This window comes from Tinamus guttatus, unplaced genomic scaffold (genome assembly GCF_059628265.1).
Source record: "Tinamus guttatus ecotype Peru unplaced genomic scaffold, ASM5962826v1 Tinamus_guttatus_pri_ptg000018l, whole genome shotgun sequence".
NCBI lineage: Eukaryota > Metazoa > Chordata > Aves > Tinamiformes > Tinamidae > Tinamus > Tinamus guttatus.
Window position 1 is genome coordinate 731,326 of NW_028288552.1, and position 21,059 is coordinate 752,384.

A 21,059-nucleotide genomic window follows, 5' to 3' on the forward strand; every position below is an offset into this window, starting at 1 on the left:
TAATAATATAGATTAGAATCTTTGGATATTTTATTAAGTATACATTTATATATACACACACACATATACATACATATATATACATTTCAGTGAGCAAAAGCAGAAAGAAAGAAAGGACCATTTTATTTTCTGTAGTGTCTGTTTAGAACCCACTAAATAGAGATCTCCTGTGAATGAAGATATACAGATCCAATTACACTCTTAGGAAAAAAAGAAGTCACTAACTTTTTTGTCAGTATGTCACTGAAAAAAAAAAAAACAGTAGGATTTTGCTCTCAATTTCTCAATCTTTAATCTAGAACAGTCAGTGTCCATGTGAAGAGTCCTTGCAGAAGGGATAATTCCACAGATTTGCTCTCCAATTTTGCTGTCGCCCATTTTCTTGCTTCATTAAAGATGCGCTGCCTCTCTGGGTAATTCAAGGTCCCCTGTTAGCAGCCAGTGCTGCCGTTCAGAAACACTGCACACTGCCTTGGCTCCCCTTTCCCAAATCTCTGAAGTTCTCACAGAGCACATGGCCTCATACTTGGCCCTCTGCACTAGCTTAAATACACTCACGGTCTGACAGCTCTTAACTCAGATTGCCTTATTCTACAGTAGGGTGCCTAAAATAAAAACTGTATATCCTGCAACAGGAAAAGAAAGATTAGCATCTTGATGCCGATTGCCTCAGTTTCCTTTCTGCTCAGAGGAGTCATAATTCATTGTGCTTTCTTGTACCCACAACTTGGTATCAGTCTTTAATCCAAAGGAAACAATGTCAGGCACATCTCAGATGCCATTTGGCACATAGATGCATCCACTAGGCACAGAAGTGCAGGACATTCCCCTCAGAGTTTGTAGTTCAGTCAGGACAGAAATTCCTCTCTACTGCTCATCAGTTTCTTCCCTTGCACTAGACAAACTATTCCCTCCATACCCACAAAAACAGACTCACTTCTTGTTTGGTTTCCCTCTTATTACTGTTTTTTTGTTTGTGTTTCTTCGAGGGCTGACACCACTGGCTTCTCCATCACATACACTACAAATACCATTTTTGCCAAGCTAAGAGGACTGGAACATTTTTAATGCCAAGAGACAGAGCTCATTAATAGCCCACACGAAGGACACCTTGCCTGAAACACAGCCTATGAACAGAGACAAGCTCTACTGCTCTATTGCAGAAACTGTAAAGGGCAGCATGATACAATGAAAGAAAATGACGAGAGACCTGTTTCCACCTCACAGAATCCCAGAATGGTTGAGGTTGGAAGGAACCTCTAGAGATCATCTCGTCCAACCCCCCTGCTCCAACAGGGACACCTACGTGGCACAGGGCGGCATCCAGGCAGGTTTGGAAGATCTCCAGAGGAGCAGACTCCACCGCCTCTCCGGGCAGCCTGTTCCAGGGCTCTGTCATCCTCACAGGAAAGTTTTTCCTAATATTCCTGTGTTTCAGTTTGTGCCCATTGCCCCTTGTCCTATTGTTGGCTTCTCCCTCCTACCCTCCCATTTTCCCATTCCTTTCCCAGTTCTTTCTTTCTTTCCAACCCCCACCCCAAGTAGCAGGAAAAGTCCCAGAAAACATGGCAGGAACAATGGTGGCAGCAGGAACAATGTGACTCAGAGCAAAGAAAACATTGCCACTAAGAAGAATGCAAGACACAAGTATGTAGTAATGAAGGGAACAAAAGAAAAAGAAAAAAATGTTGGTCCAGTCCTCACAAGCTACACAAGAAAACAGCCAAAAAAACGATATCCGATGCTGCACTATGCGGCAGGTCACATAAGGAAGCTGGATTCAGTTAACAGCCTGTCTGTGCAAGTGCAATTAAGTTTAGAAACAGCTTTTCACGTCACATGTCAGCAAGCAGCACACGAAACAGTGGTTCTCCTATCTGCCTCATCACCTCCTGCTTGTCATCATGCCTTCCACACGTTTTCTGTGTAATCAGTCTCAAATCCTGTCACCAACCAGCCACCACTAGATACGCAAGAAAACTCTTTGTCCTCTCCTGCATTACACTTTAAATATCTGCAAAGGCTCCCTGCTGCCCTTCTTTTCCTACTTCCCTAAAAATTATTTTTATGTGAAGGCTGCAAAAACTTGACCAAGAGTAGTCAAAACAGAGATGCCTCTCAGTCATGCTAGATTTTATTACTGTATTATCTTTGGATATCCCACTTCTCTTTGTATCTTGTGACATCTCATCTTGGTGATCACAAGAAGGGAAAAAAAAACCCTCTCTGTGCTGCATGTCCTGCTGGGTCGTGACAGCAAAAACAGAAGCTCAGAATCTTCTGGTGAGGAAGGAAGCAGAGCATTATATTTGCACTAACTTTCCACACATTACAAAAGCCTCAACTTTTGTAGTGTGTGGAAAGCCTCAACTGATCTGTATCAGTCAGGAATACCATTTTATCAGCAACAGCTGGAGTTATAACAGGCAATAGTAAATGTTATTCACTAAAAATTAGAAAACTGGTTAAAGGTCATATGGAATGCAATTGCATTTCTTTTAGAGACTTAAAAGCATTTTATTTAGTTCAAAATAGTTCACTTGGATATTCAAATTATTTACTGTTTACAAATCACTTCCAAAATAGAGTTCCGGTCCTAACATATTCCACTCCCAAACAGTTCACATAAAATACTTGCTTTATATGAAAGTAGGATAAAAAGAGGAAAACTGCAGTAGCTTTATCAAAGTACGCTTAATGTTTACTCCAATATGTTATTGTGTGAGAAGGGAGAAACGAAAGCAGTAAAACGTGATGTTTAATCTTGTGTTACTTTTGTTCTGAGTTGTTCTTCTTAACCAAAAAAATATCTCTTGGGAGCTTTATGACTGGATGAATTTCCCCCTGGCTTGCATTAGACTTCTGTCTTTCATTCCAGTTAAGAGTCAGGGAGAATTTGAGTAACTATCCCTGCACCTCAAATTACTATAATAAAAGAAGAAAAACCTAACTGTTCTCTTATTATAAGCTCCTCGGGTACAGACAGACTTACTACCCTACTAAAAATCCCATCCCCAGAAAGCTAATCAATAGTGGAAATACCTCTGGGGATTTTTATATCTTGTAAACCACTGAATAAAGGATTCTCATTACAAAGCCCATGAAGCAGATCACAGTGAAACACAAAACAAGCATGAAATATTAACTATGGATAATTCCTGCAGTTTTGTAAAGCTCTGATATTAGCTTTGCTCTTTGTAGTAGACCTCTGTAGCATGATATAGCTAAATTCAATGAAAAGCTAATGCTTCAAAGTAAGAAAAGAAGCAAAAAAGATAAACGTTAGCTTGAGACAATGAACAGACGTATAAAATTCGGCACTCCCTGCTGCACACATGCTGCTCATTTGCCTGTAGACTCCTCACTTGGATTCTGATCATTTATTCTTACTTGAAATGACCTATGGGTATCATCAACTCCAAAATCCAAACCTTGGATGAAGGTGAAAACCTTGCGCTCTCGTGGTCAGAGAAAGATCTACTAATTTCCAGAGAAGCAGAAAGTGGAGCACAATGCAACTACTACAGTCACACAATGGCTAAAGGAGAACATTAGGTAAATTCCTCCGTTTATCTTACACACCAGCTGTTTTCACTGCTTCCCCCTTGTAGAGGTAAGAAAGGACAGATCTCCCAGCTAAGGATATCTTGTGCCCTAAGACAACAGGTGAGTTTTATGGTGTAGAGGCTATTGCAGGCCACTTACACCATTCTCTGTCAGTCTTCCATAAAACTCTTAATCGAATAATGTTATTTTCAATACATAATGCGGCAACTCCTTTAAAGGAGTCTTTGGTTTTTTTCTTAGCTGACTGGGGTAACCAATGAGATACTGCTACGAGCTGCTTGTTTGAAGACGTGGTTCTCCTATAACAGTGTAAGAGAACAAATCCTTCTTATGGTAGGCACATCTCACCTACAAACACTCTTTGCTAACTACAGCAGATGAAATACATATCTTCATTTGACGGTCTGCCTTTACTTAATACTTCATTATGACAGAAAGCATGTAGGCATCACAGAGGCAATTGCTACACAAAATCTAAGAGAGAGAAAAAAAATCTATTTTTCAAAACGTGTTTTCATGCAAAACTCAATCTTATGGTCTTTGAAAAGAGAGAAGTTCTGTTTATAGGGAAGCTCATCCTGAAACAAAGAAAATTAAACTGGATGAGCTACTGTACTGCCTCCTCAGATTGACCTTCTACACTGGGAACTCTACGCCTACATTGGGATCCTCACTGCGAACTACTGTAATCCTGGTACAGGTGAGACCTATTTTAATTATCAGAACAACTCAATTTTTTTAAAATAAAATGGAATTAGATATGAAAACAGCAGTTAAGTTGTGAAAATGGAATACTGCAACAAAGAGCAGCATAGAATCCCATTCTATTTTATCAATCAAAATCTTTTTAATTTTCTTCTAATAGATGAAAATACTGTAATAAGCAGAAACCTCCAGAAGTTTTATATCAGAGAATCACAGAATGGTTGAGGTTGGAAAGGGCCTCTAGAGATCATCTAGTCCAACCCCCCTGCTCCAGCAGGAACACCTAGAGCACGTGGCACAGGGTGGCATCCAGGCAGGTCTGGAAGATCTCCAGAGAAGGAGACTCCACAACCTCTCTGGGCAGCCTGTTCCAGGGCTCTGTCACCCTCATATACTTCCCTTTCCAACTTACTTTCCAGGCAAGTCTAGTCAGTCAGTAACACACAACTCACAGGTAGGCTGTCGAATAGTCAGTCAAATAGCAGACACTCATTTGGTGAAGCTACTCTGAATGGGAGTGCATGTTCCTTGCATTTTCCACTCAGTTCACCCAGACATTGACGAGTTGGACTGATGACTGTTACTCCTGTTCATCAAGTGCAGGCCTCATCCTATCTGCATTCACACAGGATACATTAAGCAGCATCTAGAAGACATTAAGAGAACAGGACCATTAGTTTCAAAATATTAGCATTGTTATTGACTGAGGCAGAAACGTTCTTACTCCTCCAAGAACAGCAATGAAAGGACTCGTTTATTTTCAAATAAACAATGACTTTGTCTCCACAACTTTGGGTGAACTGCCTTAAAGAGACCCTTTGTCACAAATGGTTGAATACTGATAGTTATCAGACGCATAATAGTGTCTCAGAGTGAGTCAGAATCACAGGTCAAGTCTGAAACTGCAAAGAGTTTCAAGAGAAGCCTGAAGTCATGTTCCTACATTAATGCTTGGACATTGTCCTGTTTTTTCAGATATATTTAGCATTCAGCGCTTTTACTGATATGAGAAGTAAACATCTCAAATAAAACTGTTGGATATCATTCAGAGGCCACAATACCCCAAATAAATGTTTATTCCCTTATTTCAAAATCCCAATTCCTTTTCTCCTTTTTTTCCCCTTCCTGCAGCACTTAAAGATCGGAAGTTCAGAATCACACCATTTTTGTGCAGTATTAGTTTACAGTACTTCCGACACATGTGCATCTATCCAGACTCAGAAATTCCCAGTCCTTTGGTCACATCTGCATGCATGATTTACATTTATTAGATGTTATCTTCATAAGAAATTCAGTTCTACAGAGAGTAAAAGACAAAGGAATTTGGACTCCCCTGGTGAATATCAACTTCATTATACAAACCAGCATATTTGCCATTTCCTGTTGAAAAATAAAATTGCCAAACAATGTCCCCTTCAAAATGAAAGCAAATAAACCCAGCTAGAAAACTACACTTTCCTTCTCAAAAATGAGCAACTAAAAATATAAACAGGAAGCAGGCTCAGTGAGAAGGATGGAAAGGAATTCTTGTGTTTTCTCATGGAGTTTTATGAAGTCAGGTGTCTGTTTCATTGTCTTTCTAACAAATGAACGGCTAGGGAGAGTGAAGCTTCCAGCTCTTTTGCTCTCCTCAGTTTTATTTCCTATCTCCTAGTGCCACTTTTGCTTTCTCTTGGTCATCCCTTCTCTTGCCAACCTATTCCGGCACAGAGGAAAGCCAAATTGATGTCCTATACCAAAACAGAGCTAAATCAATTTAGTTTAGAGACATCTCAGAGTTGTCTTAAATTACAAGTTACCTTAAAGCCCTCCTCAGGGCTATGGGATGCAGAACTCACACTTTGATCATCCCACCTCACAACCTCCAGTCTGTTCCACCTCTTTGCTAATGCTAATCCTGCTCTGCCTCTGTATTATTGATGGCTACTTACACAGCATTCCTACTATCAGCATGGGAGCTGCAATAGAAACAGTACAGAAATACAGCCCTTGATACAAAGGTCCACTGGGGATAAATATATGACTTATGTCCCTGAGGGCAAGTTCCTGCCGAGCACAGAGTAATGCTGAGTTGGAACCTTTCTCTCTTCTACCGGCCCTGTAACTGCAGTATTTCCCTTAGCCCTGATCCCCTCTCCTTGGTCCAGCACCTTCTGCCCTTCTTTGACATTTTGAGGCTGAAAAGGGATTTGCTGTCATAACACATACCAAATATTTAGACAGCTAGATCTGAACTAGCCAGTTCATTGTGGTGAGCCAATAATCTCATCCTAAAACAGACATCTAAACTAGGTCAAATGAATCTCACCCCTGGAGTGCTAATTTCTCCTTGTTGATGTAACGAGAGCCGAGAATGAACAGCTCAGAACCAAATGTTTAGAAGCTAAGCATCTAAAATACCCCCAAGTAATCCCATTTTAAATACTCTGTTAAACCATAGACCTGCAAAATGACCCTCGTCTTCCCTGATGCTTTTTCTTCACTCTGTTTAACAGTCAGGTCCCCCTTTTCAGGCCACCCTTGCTGATCTCACCCTCAAGACTTCCTTTCACTCTAACTACACTCTCCCTTCTTGGACTCTCCCATGGATCCACTTCCACTCTCACTTGAGTTTCCCTCCATCAGTTGCTGAAAAAAAAAAAAAAAAAAGAATAGTTAATAGAAGGAACATGCCATATAATGCCAGCAGGAATTGCTTTAGGATCTGTTTTGCTACCTTTTTCTGCAATACAGGCTGTAAGACTACTCCTTGCTGACCTACAGAATGTAACTTTTAGAAAAGCAATTGCTTTTCTAAAATTGCTAGTGTTAGTGCTGAGTTGGTAAAACGTTCCAGTAATTAATTATTCGGTAATTAAAATGTAAGCTTAATTGTAGCCTGAATTTGTCCTGTTTCAGCTTCCAATCACGGATATTGTAATACTCTAGAACGTTAAAATCAAAACAGTCTATTAAGAACTTTCTGATTTCCCAGTATGAACTCATAAACCCCTAAGATTTTTGCTGCTAAACTAACCAGAATGGGTTGCTAACACTTTGCAGCCCTTTATTATTCTTTGAACCCTTTGCAATTTATCAATGTTCTTCTTGAAACCCTACAGCAGTACATATTGCCTGTACATAAAGATTACTCCGTGTATCTTTGAAAAACAGGCTTAAAAATAGACATGCTGATGCTCTGCTTTCCAAAGCACTGTCATAGCATATGGCTGGGATATCATTTATTAAAAAACATTTAGCACAGACAAATCTTTAAGCTAGCACTTTTTCAAACTGTACATTTTGCTAGAAGAAAACTTTCTAATCGTCCCGCTGCACTTGGCCGCATGTGCTTTCTTCGGTTACTTTCCTCCATAGTGCTCAACATTTGCTCCCTTTCACACCCTTTTGGGCATTCCCACCCCCAGACAAGCAATTCCGTCTCACAAAAAATAAACTTCTTAGTTCCTGAACACTTCCATTACCCTCAGTTTATGGGAGAATTAAATCTTATTGCAACCAGTGAAATAGACTACTAGATTTAAGATCTAAGAAAGAAGAGTCTCCAATTCCTAAAACATGTACATGTCAAAAGAAAGGCTAATGCAGGGCAGTGAATTTGAATTATATAAGGCAAGAGGCACAGCTGACTACGCATGGAGGGGGTGGGGTAGGGAAAGGAGCTGAGAAAACTCCCAAGAATAGAAAGAGAGTAGGAAGCTCCAGAGCAAGCCTGAACAAGATCTGAGTGCAACCCTAGCAGAAACAGAAAAAGAGCTTCCAGGCCTAACGTGACAACACTACAAATCAAAAAATCCATCCTAAATAACAAGTTAATAGTCTAAATAGTTATGACATGCACGGTCTCTGAAAAAACACAGGATTCAAAAACAGTCAAACTGTTATAAAAATATTATTGTGCAGTATTATTGTTATAAAACATACAGAATATTTTGACAATCTTAAAAATGTCAGAATCATTTGGAAGGTCATGAACTTGCTAAGTCAAGAACATAATACGACAGTAAGTTATAAGATATCAAAAAATGGGCCTCCCATAGAAGATGAATAGCTCTTTGTTATTCTGTTGACTCTGTCTGATATGGCCTAAACAAAATCCTACGAGACATCCAAGAAGAAAGCTCAGTCAATTTATTATCAGTTTGTTATAGGTTGCTTCTTGTTACGGTTCTGTTTCCAACACTATTCTAAGGATTTAAAATTTTGCTTTTCCAGAACAAACTCACTTGCTTTCACTGTTAAGCTTCTGAACAGCAAGATTTGCAAACACCAGATACTTTATTTTTCCCAAATAATGGATCAAAATTGGCAGGCAGTCCCCAGGGCCCAAGTATCTGAGACACTTGGGAATCTCAGCAACTGGAATATGCCTCCCACCAACCTGCAGGAATCTGAGCATTGACATCACGAGGTGCCAGGATCTAGAGAGCCACTTCTCACAGTAAGGAATAAGAGCATGGACACAGCTCCCCTGTTCACTCCCCAGTCGCTGCCTGGAGCGCTCTCTGCATGACTCAGTGCTTGTCTTGATTCCACCTTTGTCCTAGGAAACAGGACAGGATTTAGTACATCCTCCAGATTAAATAAGTCCCCACAAAAGATACTCGACTTCCTCAATTTATCCTCTAACAATTGCAGCAGGTATCAGATGTTAAACACTTGTCTTGAATCAGAATAAAAAGGTAAATTCATTTTTCTGAGTTGTTTATCTCAACCTTTGGGGGTCAGTGCAGAGGACAGACACAGTGTGCTGTTTTAACCCGCTCTGCCCAGCTGATCCCTGCCAGTCTTCAGGATCCTTTTAGCTCAGGAACTGCATTTCTCCCAAGCCATTACTGCAAAACACCAGGGTATAAGACTGGTGGATTTGTTGTATTTGCTTAGAGTAACTAGAACTCAAAAGTCTCTCTAAAATCAGTTTGTTTTTCTCTTTTTGTGTCAGTTAAACACACACTGTTGAGCACGTAGATTTGGTAGCCCCCGGTGAGCTTCAAGTACAGGGATGAGACATCTACTAAGAGATGAGACACCAATTAGAAGTGGGGCATTTTGCAGTACTGCATGTAGTGGCAGTGCAAATCAACCAACCTTTGGTCATTGTGCATAGACACTTTAAACAGAAGTGTTGATGAGGGGAACTTCAGAGCAAAAGAAGTTCCACTCTCTGGAAGTCAGCTATTTTCAATTCGAAACAGCAGGTAAGGTATGATTTCATATAAGATACAGATATATTCCAAGCTAACTGAGGTATCACTGCCTTATTCTTCACTCACTGAAAGAAATCACTTCTAAAATCACCTCTTAATCTTTTTCATTGATAATCTCCTTAATTTGATCTCCTTAGGCCTCGCATCCTGAAATTGCTGTGCATCCTCAGGTTATTTGGTCTTCAAATTCACTCCAAAATTCCTACACTCTTTGTGGAACCAGCCACCACAAACACACCCGCTCACAAATCAAAAGCAGTATTTAATCTTGCTAAATTACTAATTTCCCATTAAATCCTAAAGGCACATTAAAGCAGAGGGCCACACTGGAGATTCCCTTATATATCTATCATGACTACACAATTCTTCAAAGTCATTCATACACCATCACAGTGATTGCAGTAGATATCAAGAAAAAACTTTGTAAATCCAATAGCCAGACATCTCATTTAACCAGAAAACTTTGTGTTTGCATAACAACATCTACCTTCTCAAATGATCCTTTTTATGCATTTTAAACATAGCCATTTATTTGGTATATCCTAATAGTAACTGGTAAATTCCTAGTTCAGTTAAAATTAACATGAGGATTTCACAGAGCTTCCCAGCTATTTACCAATTTCTGTTATTTAAAACTGTTCATTTAACAGATGATGCTCAGTGCTTCCCTCTGCTACAGACCATTAAGTTGATTTATTGAGTCCAAGTAAAGTTATATGAGACATTCCAAACCCAAATTACCCATGGACCATGCCTTTCCTGCACCACTCTTCAGCATCTTGCATCTAGCAATGGCCTTATTAAAAATAATGTTTGTTTGCCCCTTATTTTATTCCTAACATGCTCCTAATATGTCCATTGTCTCTATCCTCAGTAGCTAGGTATTCCATCTCTTCAACTTTCCTGAATAAACCACAGTGTCCAATTGCACTGTCTACTTTTACCTTTACATATTTTCTTTATATATTGATTTATGGTGTCATCATAATTTCCATATATGCTTCTGACTGCAATAATTTCTTGTCTAATATCACTTTCTTTCCCATCCATTAAATGATCATTCTAAAGCACCTAGAGTGATAGTCTGGAAATATTCTACAAATTTTTGGAATATTTTGCTATATTGCATGTGACTGCTAGGGATACTCATGCAAGAAAAAACACATGATATGGATGAATGTTATACCACAACAAAATCCCTTGAAGTTGGCTGCATTCATACCTCTAATCAAAATCTATTTACATGTATCTGCATCTCTGAATTTTCAAGTCAATGATCAGCTCTTCTGTGTTTACCTTGAAGCACACCTTGCTTGACATTAAGAAACTAGTATTTTATAAACACTAACAGATTTATTAGTGGATGTACAACCCCTCCATCATATTTTTTTTTCAATCTGAAATAAGAATAACAAAGTTGTTCTTCTATTAGAAACTGAAATTGTGGTGAAGATTGGGTGGTCTGCAGCAGACCATTTATCATTTAATGAATTAGAACTTAAATTTCTAAATAATTACGATATACTGTTCTTCTGAAATGTCTCTGATCCTAAGGGTCACTCCAGTGTAATACACTCATCCTTTTACCCCACCTGTCCACACGAACGTCTGAACCATCAACTTCAACATCCCAGGCACAAGACTCTACCAACTTAACATGTCGCAGTAATCATCCTATACTCTGTCCCAAACTCCAAATTGTCTCGTGCATGTTACTTTCCCATCATTAATTCACAGTTACTGAATAATGTCTCCTTAACAAATAAAGTGACATTTGGGCTCATTTTGTAACACTTTGGAGTTGTGATACAATAGCCTGTTGCATATCTCTGGCATTAGTCTCCCTTTCTCATCCTCTCAGCTGCTCTTGCTGGTTTCTCATCCAGGACATCAGTATCCCTGCTAGCAACATAAAGACTATGGGCACTCAGGTCTGTTTGGAGTTTATCCTATTATTCCATAAAACTCAAATATCCTATTTGGCTATAACAGATGCTACGCAGCTGCTTTCTGCTTTCAATGAAGGAAGGGGAAGGAGTCCTTGAGAAGGTTGTCTGGGTGCTCTCTTCACTCACGTGCCTTTTTAGGCCGCAACAGGACAGTGTCTGTTGCTACCTCACTGTTAGGGCCAGCGCGGAGCACTATTACAACAGCTTCTCTTTCTTATTTACCTGCTTTTTCCAGCCTGATTTTGTGCTTGCTCCTGGAGGAGAATAAAATTTCCCCCCAGGAACAGCTGGACAACCCCAACCAGGAGGGTGCTGCAGAGCAGGACAGTCCTCGGGGCACTACTGGAGCAGAGGAAACGCTCCCCTGGAGCAGCCATGGGAATCTGTCTTGTCCTCCCACCGCTCCAAGCACGCCCGCAGCCCGGCATCCTGCTGGCAGAGGTTACAGATCCCGTCGGCCCAGATCCGCAGCCGGAGCTACGCGAATGCCCCCTTCCCTGGCACTGCGCTTCCCCGAACGCCATCCCGAGCTCTTCCTTCAGCCGCCTTGTTCTCAAACACCCCTTGGGGCACGTGTGGCTCTATGCAGCCATGAGGTATTTATTCAAGTTTCTTATTTTGGTGGTATTAAACTCCCAGCCAGTTTAATGCTGTTTCCCCTGGTTAACTTAAAAACACCCATTCTCCTTGCCCAACACGAGAGTAATGACCATTGTACATGGCACATTTTGTCCTTCTTTGCTGCGGGCACTGAATTCGCTGAAGCCTCTCCCGGCAAAACCAGCATTCCGAAGGGAACAAAAGGTGGAATTCCCAAGCACGCCGTCGTTTACACCTGCCCCTGTTCCTTTTCCCATTCCCTTTCCCATTCCCATTCCCGTTCCCATTCACGGCCGCGGGCTTCGCTGGCCGGGCCGTGCGGTGGCCTCGCGCATGCGCCGCTGCGGGGCGGGGGCGGCGGTGCCGCCCTTCCTGCCTGGCGCGGGGGCGGGCGCGGCCGGCGCGGCGCGGCGCAGACGGGAAGATGGCGGACCTGGAGGAGCAGCTCTCGGACGAGGAGAAGGTAGGAGCGGGCGGCGGCCTCGGCGCGGCCTCCTCTGGCGCTCTCGCCCCCCTCGGCGCGGGGCGAGCTCGAGCGGCGCCCACTGGGGCCGTCGGCGTCGTGTTTTTGGCGTCTCCCCCCGCCGGGGCCTGTGAGGCAGGGGGCGGGAGGAGGGTCGCACCGCGCATCCCCCGCCGCTCCTTGTACGGTGCAGGAGCCGGGCCCGGCGGGGGGCGGGATCCGCGGGCCGGCGGCGGCGAGCGGAGCGGAGGGGCTGGCGAGGAGGAGGGAGGCGGCAGGTCCGGCTCTCCTGTCACTTCCTCCGGGGCGAGGCCGCTGGGGAAGTGCGGGGTCAGCGGGCTGCGCCGCGGGGCCAGGGCGCTCTCATCCCGGCGCCCCTGGAATGTTGTGTGCGGCGGGTTCCCGTGCAGAGCTGCGGGCAAGGCCGCGCTTCGCAGCGCTGCCCATCCGCTGCCGGGCCCGGCCTCAGGCCGCCCGCCTCGCAGCTGGGGTGTGGTGGCTTGTGCGGATGGGGTGCTCCGCTCCCGTGGCTTTATGTAACGCACAGTGTCGCTCGTTTCTGCTTTAAAACAACAACAACAACAGAAGGTTTATGCGTCTGTAGGAAACCCCGAGGTGATTTAAATGTGGAAGGCATCAACGCAATGATGCTTCAGACCCCTCTGAAGTTAGGGGAAGGGTTTGTGAGATGGATAACGGGTGGTGACAAGCGGCAGGTTTCTGTCGAGTTTGAGGTTAGCAGGGCCCAGGGTGAGAGACGCAGCACTCCTGGCTCTCGCCACCTCTTCCCAGCAAGAGGCCTTGAAACTCCCCGTCCTGCTCTACCTCATTCGCATTCAAACACCACTGCTGTGCTGGTACAGGAAGTTATGTAACCAAGAAATAGATGAGCTGGTCTGCTCTTTTGCCTTGTAAGAACTTCTACAAAGTAAGCCTAATCTGCTGTGTTGTGGTTAGAGGGTGTGCTTGAAAAAACTTTGACTAAAAGTTTGTGGTGCTGCAAGATACAGTGACAGTTTTACTTTGCACCAGTATAAGCTGAGAATCACCACTCCTGTTTCTGAGACTAATATAGTTAAGTACTGGATGCCCTTGTACCCATTAATTCCAGTGTTTTTTCCCACAAAACCAGTGCAGACCTTCTGGAGTCTCTCTTTGCCCCAGCATAAGTGAATGGCACCCGAGGTCTTCTGACTCTTCAAATTAGGACCTTTCCTACCCCTTAATCTAGCTTTAGCTTAAACGGTTGTACTGCCTCATCTTAGAAGAGCAGAGACACAGTGCTTTCTTACCTGTTTTAAGGTCTCAGTAACTTAGAAGGTTTGTTTGGTTTTTTCTTTATTTCCCCCAATCCCTTTAAATAGATCTTTTCTTATTTTCTCTCTCCTCTTTTCTGTAATAATGGTATTCATTCCTTTGTCAATTTCAGTCACATATAAAATTGATTGTCTTGCATGACTGGAATTTTCCAAGCCTGGCAATCTATTTTATTGGCTAACAAAACAAAGATGGATAATGCCGCAAACTTGCAAAAGTGGGCAGATACCCATGCAGATGTTGTGATACCTGAAGATTTTCAGTTTACAGAGAAGAGGTACTTGCCTTAACTTGAGTTAAGCTGAATATTTTAGGAGGTACATGAAATTTAAAATATTTATCCATTCTAAAACAACTGTTCACTATGTACTGCAGCTCTCACCCAATGTTCAGGAAGATTAGGTTCTGCAGAGCATTGTGTACTTATTTATGGCCTTGTTTATGTTTGTGCATCACCACTAAACTTATTTTGGATAGTCTTTCATTAATCTATTTGAAAGCACTGACATATTAAAGTTATGCTTTTTAATGGTAGAAGGTAATACTGCTTAAAAACTTTAATCATTTTCTGATAATATTAAACTGAAATCTAAATGATTGTGTGCTGCAAGTGGATTAAGCAAAGACAAATACTCAGTTTACAGTAAAGCTTTTTCTTTTTTGCTGAAGTTATCATAATCTTAAGTGAACAGATTTACTGCTAAACAAGCACTGCATAAGGAAAAAACAGAAATCCAAAACTTGAACAAATTTTCTTCCATTTGCCTAATTTAATTGACACTTTTAATGAATGGTACAACAAATACTTTTACAATTAGAACTTATCTAGCTCCAAATGTGTTCAGCTGTTCACTTTTACTAAGCTAAAGAAGTCTGCTGGATAGCTTTTGAAAAATGTACCCTTCTTATCCAGCGGGTGAGACTATTGGTGAGACAGGTTGGGACTATAATCTAAATTTAGGAGTTGAAGTAGGTAGCCAAATGCTAACTTTTCAGCAGGAACAAATGACCCTGCTCTTCTATACGCTTGTCTCCCCATGATATGAAGCAAAGCAGTACCGAGTCTGAGTTATTGGTTTGGCAGTATAGGCAGTTTTGATAGAAACTTAACACAGGTCAAAACTGCTGCATTTTGGGAAGGGAAGACGGTGTATAAAAATACCAGAGTTTTTACTGCACCAGACTTGTAAATAAGATATCAAGTGATCTGGTGACAGCACAAGTTCTGAAAGATTCCAGATTTATGTTTTGCTTCATGTATAGCCAATAGTTTTAAGTTCTGTAACAGCAGTAATTCCATGTTGCAGGGGCTATACCTACCTGTTACTGTCTCATAGTTAGTTCAGGATGACAGTATTTAGTACCAGTTCTAACATAATTCAAGTTTAAAATCTGCAGGTGTTGGCATAATTGAAAGAAAAAATTGGGATAAGAGCACTATGGTTCAGGTAAAGAAGCTCTAAAAGCAAGGAGGGAGAAGAGCTGGTGTCTAAAATAAATATAAAATTGATGTGTGAGACTTGTTTAACTGTTTTTGAACCCAGGTTGGTTGTTTAGGCTCAAGCTTACCATGTGAATGCAAAGTTTTGCTTGTCTTTCTAGGTGGTGTAGATAAAATTGAAAAAGCTTGTTCTGAAGAAATATTTTTGGTGTTTGTGTACAACAGAAGATCTTAAAGTTGGGCATGGCCAGTCGGTTACTGGCTTACCGCTCAGAAATAGAGATTTTTCCAGTACTAAAAATGGAGTGTGTAAGACAAAATGTTAGGTCACTGAACTTTCAGAAGCTTTTAGATAATTGGTAAAACACACATTTATGTTTTGTTTCTGAGTCTATAATGAAAAATAAGATGTAAGAGATGGAAATCTTGAAGACCTGACTTCCTAGGAGATATAACAATGGGAAATCATCACTTCTGTTACCTTCTTATTGGCAATCCATCTTCTTTTAACAAGTTTTGAATGCAAAACCTATGTATTTATCCAGCATACTTAGAATGGTTTTGTTAAAGCATTTTTCTTTTCTGTTTGATTGTATTCCAGGTTTTGTGCAAATTGTTTTTCTACCCATGGATATGTCAAACTAAAAATGTTTCTTATGATAATATTAGTGCGTATATAAAAGCTACAATTTATCCCCGTGAACATTAACAAGGATAACTGGCAGCTACTGCTTTTAGTCTAAAAGATATATTTATTAATGTGTAAATGTTCATTAACATATAACAGCATAAATACAATGGAAGTCTAAAATTGTTTAAATCATAATTAAAACTAGAGAACTAAGGCCATTTTTGGTGACTTTTTAAAACCTCTTTTTTTAAATATGCTTTGTGGAGAGCAGTATTCATGGGAGTTACATAACTCTGTTGATAGTAACATAAAATCCGAGAAGCTTTCCTGTTCATGGAGGGTAAAGGGGAGAATAGTAGTAGGAAAGAGTAACACATGATTCCCTCCTCCCTCATGGAAAATGGTGTTCATATTCTTTAAAATGCTCAACATATAGATAAGGGAACGTGATTTGAAAACGGAACCACAGCTCCCTCAGTGAGGTTATGTCGTGGTAGTTCCAGTTGTTTCAGGGAGGGGTATTGACTCAGGCAGAGTTTAACAAAAGATCAACCTGCCTTAATCATACCAAAACTCCTCTTCCTATGAGGAAATAGGCTCCAGGCTGCAAAAATGAACCAGCATTTTTTCCCAATATTTCTTGTAGTATTATGTAAATTTGTAATTTAAACTAGGTGTCCAAACAAAACTTTAAGTAATAAAGATGGGTATTTTACACCAGCAAAATGTTGCAGTGTAGTTTTGTCAGGTTATTCAGGGAAAAATCATGCCAGTCCTTTGAGATGAAATAGTCTGATAATAAAGTATATTATTTTGTGTAGGTCACTTCATGTTTTCAAACGTTACTGTACTGTTGTTTCCTTAATACAAACATAAATCTTTCTCCATAAACTACTTTAAAGATACTAGCAGGCTTGTTTAGACAAAAATTGTCATTTGCTTAAAGAAAGATTTGATAAAAGGTTCTATCCTACCCATGTGTTCTCAGCAATTAATTTTTGAAAGGCTATGGGATTTTGATTTACAGAATTCCCCAGGATGAGATATGGAGAGTGTAGATAATCAGTTTAGATTATGAACAGCATTGGGGGGGGGGGGGGCGGAACTCCTCTTGGTAAAACTGCAGGGTAATTTGTACCTTAAGGTAAGGTTTTCTGAACTATCCATGTTAGACTTAAGTTCAGAATGGAACTAGAAATACTGTAACAGGTTCAGAGAACAGGTTGAGAATTCTATTACTTAAATGTGAAATAATTTTTGCTAATGTTTGACCATATCTTCTGTTTAATTACCTCATGTTCATAGCTGTCTTATTATTGAAGTTAATATTTTTCTTGAGTAAAACAGAAGCTGAGTGAAGGCAGTTATTTTAAAAAATAGGAGGTTGGGCTTAATGTCTGGACTTCCAATTTGGATAATGTTTTGAGTCAGTTCTTTGATAAGAATGAGGAAGTTGGAAGCGCTTTTCAGACTAGCATGGGTTTCAATCTTAGTCTAGTCTCAGTATAGCAGTCTTCTGAAGATTAAAAAAGGCAATTAGTTCCTGCTGACAAGCGAGCATTTGGCTACCTGCTTTTACTCCTAAACTTACAGTCTTCTGAAGATCCACTTTAGATAGGAGGACAGAACAGAAGTTTTAATCATTTTGTCTGTTGGAAAATGACAAAACAGTGTTCAGCATTGGCTGAAAAAATGGTTATATGCTGTACATACAACTGCTAACAGATTTGTGTATTTGTTGAATCAGGTAGTCTGGAAAAGCCCCCTGGAGGTGATCCAGCTGCTGCCTGACCAAAGCAGGCCTGCTTAGATCAGGTTACTTAGGAACTTGCCCTTTGAGTTTTGAGTATCTCCAAGGATTGGGATTCCACACTATTCTGAGTAACCTATTCCAGTGTTTGATTAACCTCATGGTCAAAATTTTTTCCTAATATTTAAGTGGTATTTCTGTTGTTACAGGCAGCGTCTACTTCTTGTTCTATCACTGTGAACATTATTTGTTGACCCTTTATAAAAATCTGAAGCTTGAAGATGGAACCTTGGATTCCAGCTTTAAAACAGAAAGTGATTTCTAAACATGCAGTTGGTATTTTCTTTTGTAGCTAGCAGTCTGAAGAAAGTGAATATTTATTTGTCTCTATGTCAAAGTGCTTATAAAAACAGTGTCAAGTAAGCACTATCAAAAGCTAAGCTCTTGTCTTTGTGCTTGCAGAACTCTTGTGGAAGGTAGAATAGATTATTGCCAAATAGAACAATATACCCCAAGTCAATGATATGTGATGCGGGAGATAAGCTTCCATTGCCCACCAAAAGATTCTTTAGAAAAGATTCTTTGTAATTTTACTATGAAATAGTCTCTGGATGATTTTAATACTGGCAGCAAAAGGTGTATGATAGGAAACCTTGCTGCATATTTAGCAAAGCAAAGTATTTTTCGTCTGGTGTGTACTTTGATAGCATTTCTGTGTAGTACTGAGTTCCAGTATTACATTATGAAAATGATGCATAAAAATGTGAACCAATTAAGCAGAAATGAAATCTTTTTTTATTATTGTTATTTGGATTTTTTGTTTGTGTGTTGTACCCTTGACTAACATTCTTCTGAAATAAGCAAGTATTTAAAATATTTCGTTCTTAACTTGATAAAAGGTATGAAAACTTTTAAACCAATAGGTAACTTTGGAAAGTTTGGCAGGTAATATCAGTTGGAGATTTTTAAGGCATTAGAAATGTGGATGAGGTTTTGTTGAGGTGGCACCCTATTTTGTGACTTTATTGACAGAATTTTTCATAGAGCAAGCTCTGATCTTAGTTCCTTTTGCTCTAGTTCCTGCTGCTCTTGAATCTAGGCTTGATGTGGTTGGAATAACTAGTCATAAATAGTGATCTTGGAATCTTACAAGGGATCATTTAAAAATTCAGCCTTTGTCATGGAAAAAAAAAAAAGTCTTGTAAATGTGAACCAAGCTGCTTTTAGGTTATAATATATGTCATGTGCAAAGACTTTGGGGCGAGAGAGCTCTAGTTGCTGCACCTGAAGAGCTTGTGTTGAGAGGACAGAACATTTTGATTCTGTGTATGCAAGAACCCTGTTCTCTGGGTTTCCTTTTTCTGTGAATTCTTAGCCATACCTTATACCTTTTACTGTCCCCTAAAATTAGTGCTTTTGGTTTGTACTAGGTATAAAATTTGACTTCTCTTTTAGTTTGGTGAATGACTCTTGAAAGGTGGATATGCTTGCTTCACTCATGGATCAGATAGATACCTAATAGTACACAATTGCTTGCTTCTATAGTGGTTCAATGATAATATTTAATAAGTTTCTATCAGAGAAATGAATGATTAGGTGGTCTTCAGACCACCGGAGGGTTTTGTTTAGCAAAGGGGAGTGATGGTCTAGCTTCTTTTCCAAACCAGTATTTTAATTCTTGGGTTGGCTGGCTATTTTTGGGATTGACCCTATAATGGAATAGAAAGTATTGAAGAAGGACTTTGAAAACAGTTTGCAATGTAAGCTATTTTAAAAATATAAATATATTCTCTTAAGACTTGGACTTAAAGCTAATTTATTGTCCATCTCCCCTTTCTCTTTTTTGATTTTTCTTTTCCTTTAAATCTAGGAAGTCCTTTAAAAGTTAACTGAAAGTACAATAGGGTAGTAAGAAAACTTTTGGTTGTTGGGTTTTTTTGGTCTAAATTATGAGCATAAGGCATTTTTAATCTCCCAAGCAGCTCTGATATTTTTTCAGTTACTTTTATGTATATGCCTGAAAAAAAGGCCTACATTAATGAGAAAAAAATGTAACAAAAACACTAGAGGGATAATCTGGGATATGTAGTGCCACCAAGAGTTTTGGAATAGTTTTTGTATGTATATGGTTTTCTTGGCTTGCTCATTTTCCAGCCAATTAGTGACAAGGCATTTATAATTTCCAGAGAAATATGACTGTGGAAAGTGAATATACTGCAATGTGTTACAATTATTATGTATTATAATCTTGATATTTTACAGCTTGCAAGCAAAATGTATTTTCTTCACTAAGAGGAGACTGATTCCGTTCTATTATATTTCTGAATTAAAAAATTCAAATTGTGGCATAAAAAGGTGTCAGTTGAGATAGTGGTAACAAAAGTAATTATGCGGAGTGATAGTTGATAGGGTGATAGTAATATTCCATCATTTATTTTTCTAGTTAGTCATGTATATTTTCCTTCATACCCCTCAGTGCAATAGCTTTCAAAAATCCTATTTTTCTTTTCATTCTTCACTCCTCCATCATTCTCCTCCATCTTTAAGATCTGGTACATGGAGGTGTTAAGGTGTGGACTTTGATACTGTTAGGCAGGCTGCTGTTCAGAGCTCCCACAATCGGCACCTTTCAGAATTGTTTTTGAAAACAAGTCTCATTGTCCGAATAAATGTAGATAGGATTCAGCTAGAAAACCTCACACTGCACAGTATTTTTGTAATACCACTAAGGAGTGCTGGTAGTGTTACTATTATATTCTTGTCTATTTAATATAATATGGATTTTTTGTGTAGAGGAGTGAAGAGGTTTTTTTTCAATCCCATATATTACGGAGTTTTCATCCTCTGGAGTTATTACTAATCTCACTTCCTTTTCTCGTTATCCTTACATTTTTATAGAATTTCAAGCTTGTTAAATTGGATGAGAGAGCATACATACTACACGTATTTAACGCAGCTTTAGATGTTAATATGAAGGCAGTCTGTTCAGGGCAGCTGAAGCAGTTGACCAGGAACGTGCCACTCCTCTTGTATGCCACAGAACCACGTTTTTGCTGTGTTTTCTTCCTCAGCTGTCCCAGAGGCAGGAGTGAATTGAAATCATAGGATGCATTTTTCTGTTAAGCTTGGCACCAAAGCAAATACAGCACTGCTTTTCATATTTATTCCCTCTCTGCCAGATTCTGTTATTTCTCCATGTTTGTGTGAGGTGCTGCATATATCAGGATGCTTCGTAGCTTGCCCATGCTTCCATGAGAAACAGAGAAGACAGGTTGCTTAACACGGGATAATCCCTTTCACGGATGTGTTCTCAGTGCTCATCTTGCCCTTTGAGGATTGTTCACCTCAGAAAACCAGTAGCAGAGAGAAGCAAGAATTGCCTCAAGTCCTGTTGATTACTGAAGTGAGTTAGGTTCTATGTTCCTGCTA

General features: G+C 40.0%; 1 protein-coding gene across 1 annotated transcript in view; it reads left to right on the plus strand.

Moving 5' to 3' along the window:
* Positions 1-12,385: 12,385 nt before the first annotated feature.
* The window catches only part of CAPZA2 (capping actin protein of muscle Z-line subunit alpha 2), a 28,774-nt gene continuing 20,100 nt past the window's right edge, over positions 12,386-21,059 (plus strand). Inside the window, exon 1 of the mRNA XM_088523710.1 lies at positions 12,386-12,491. Within this exon, the coding sequence (XP_088379836.1) occupies positions 12,453-12,491 (39 nt within the window). The 5' untranslated portion in view covers positions 12,386-12,452. The remainder of the gene's footprint in view (positions 12,492-21,059) is intronic.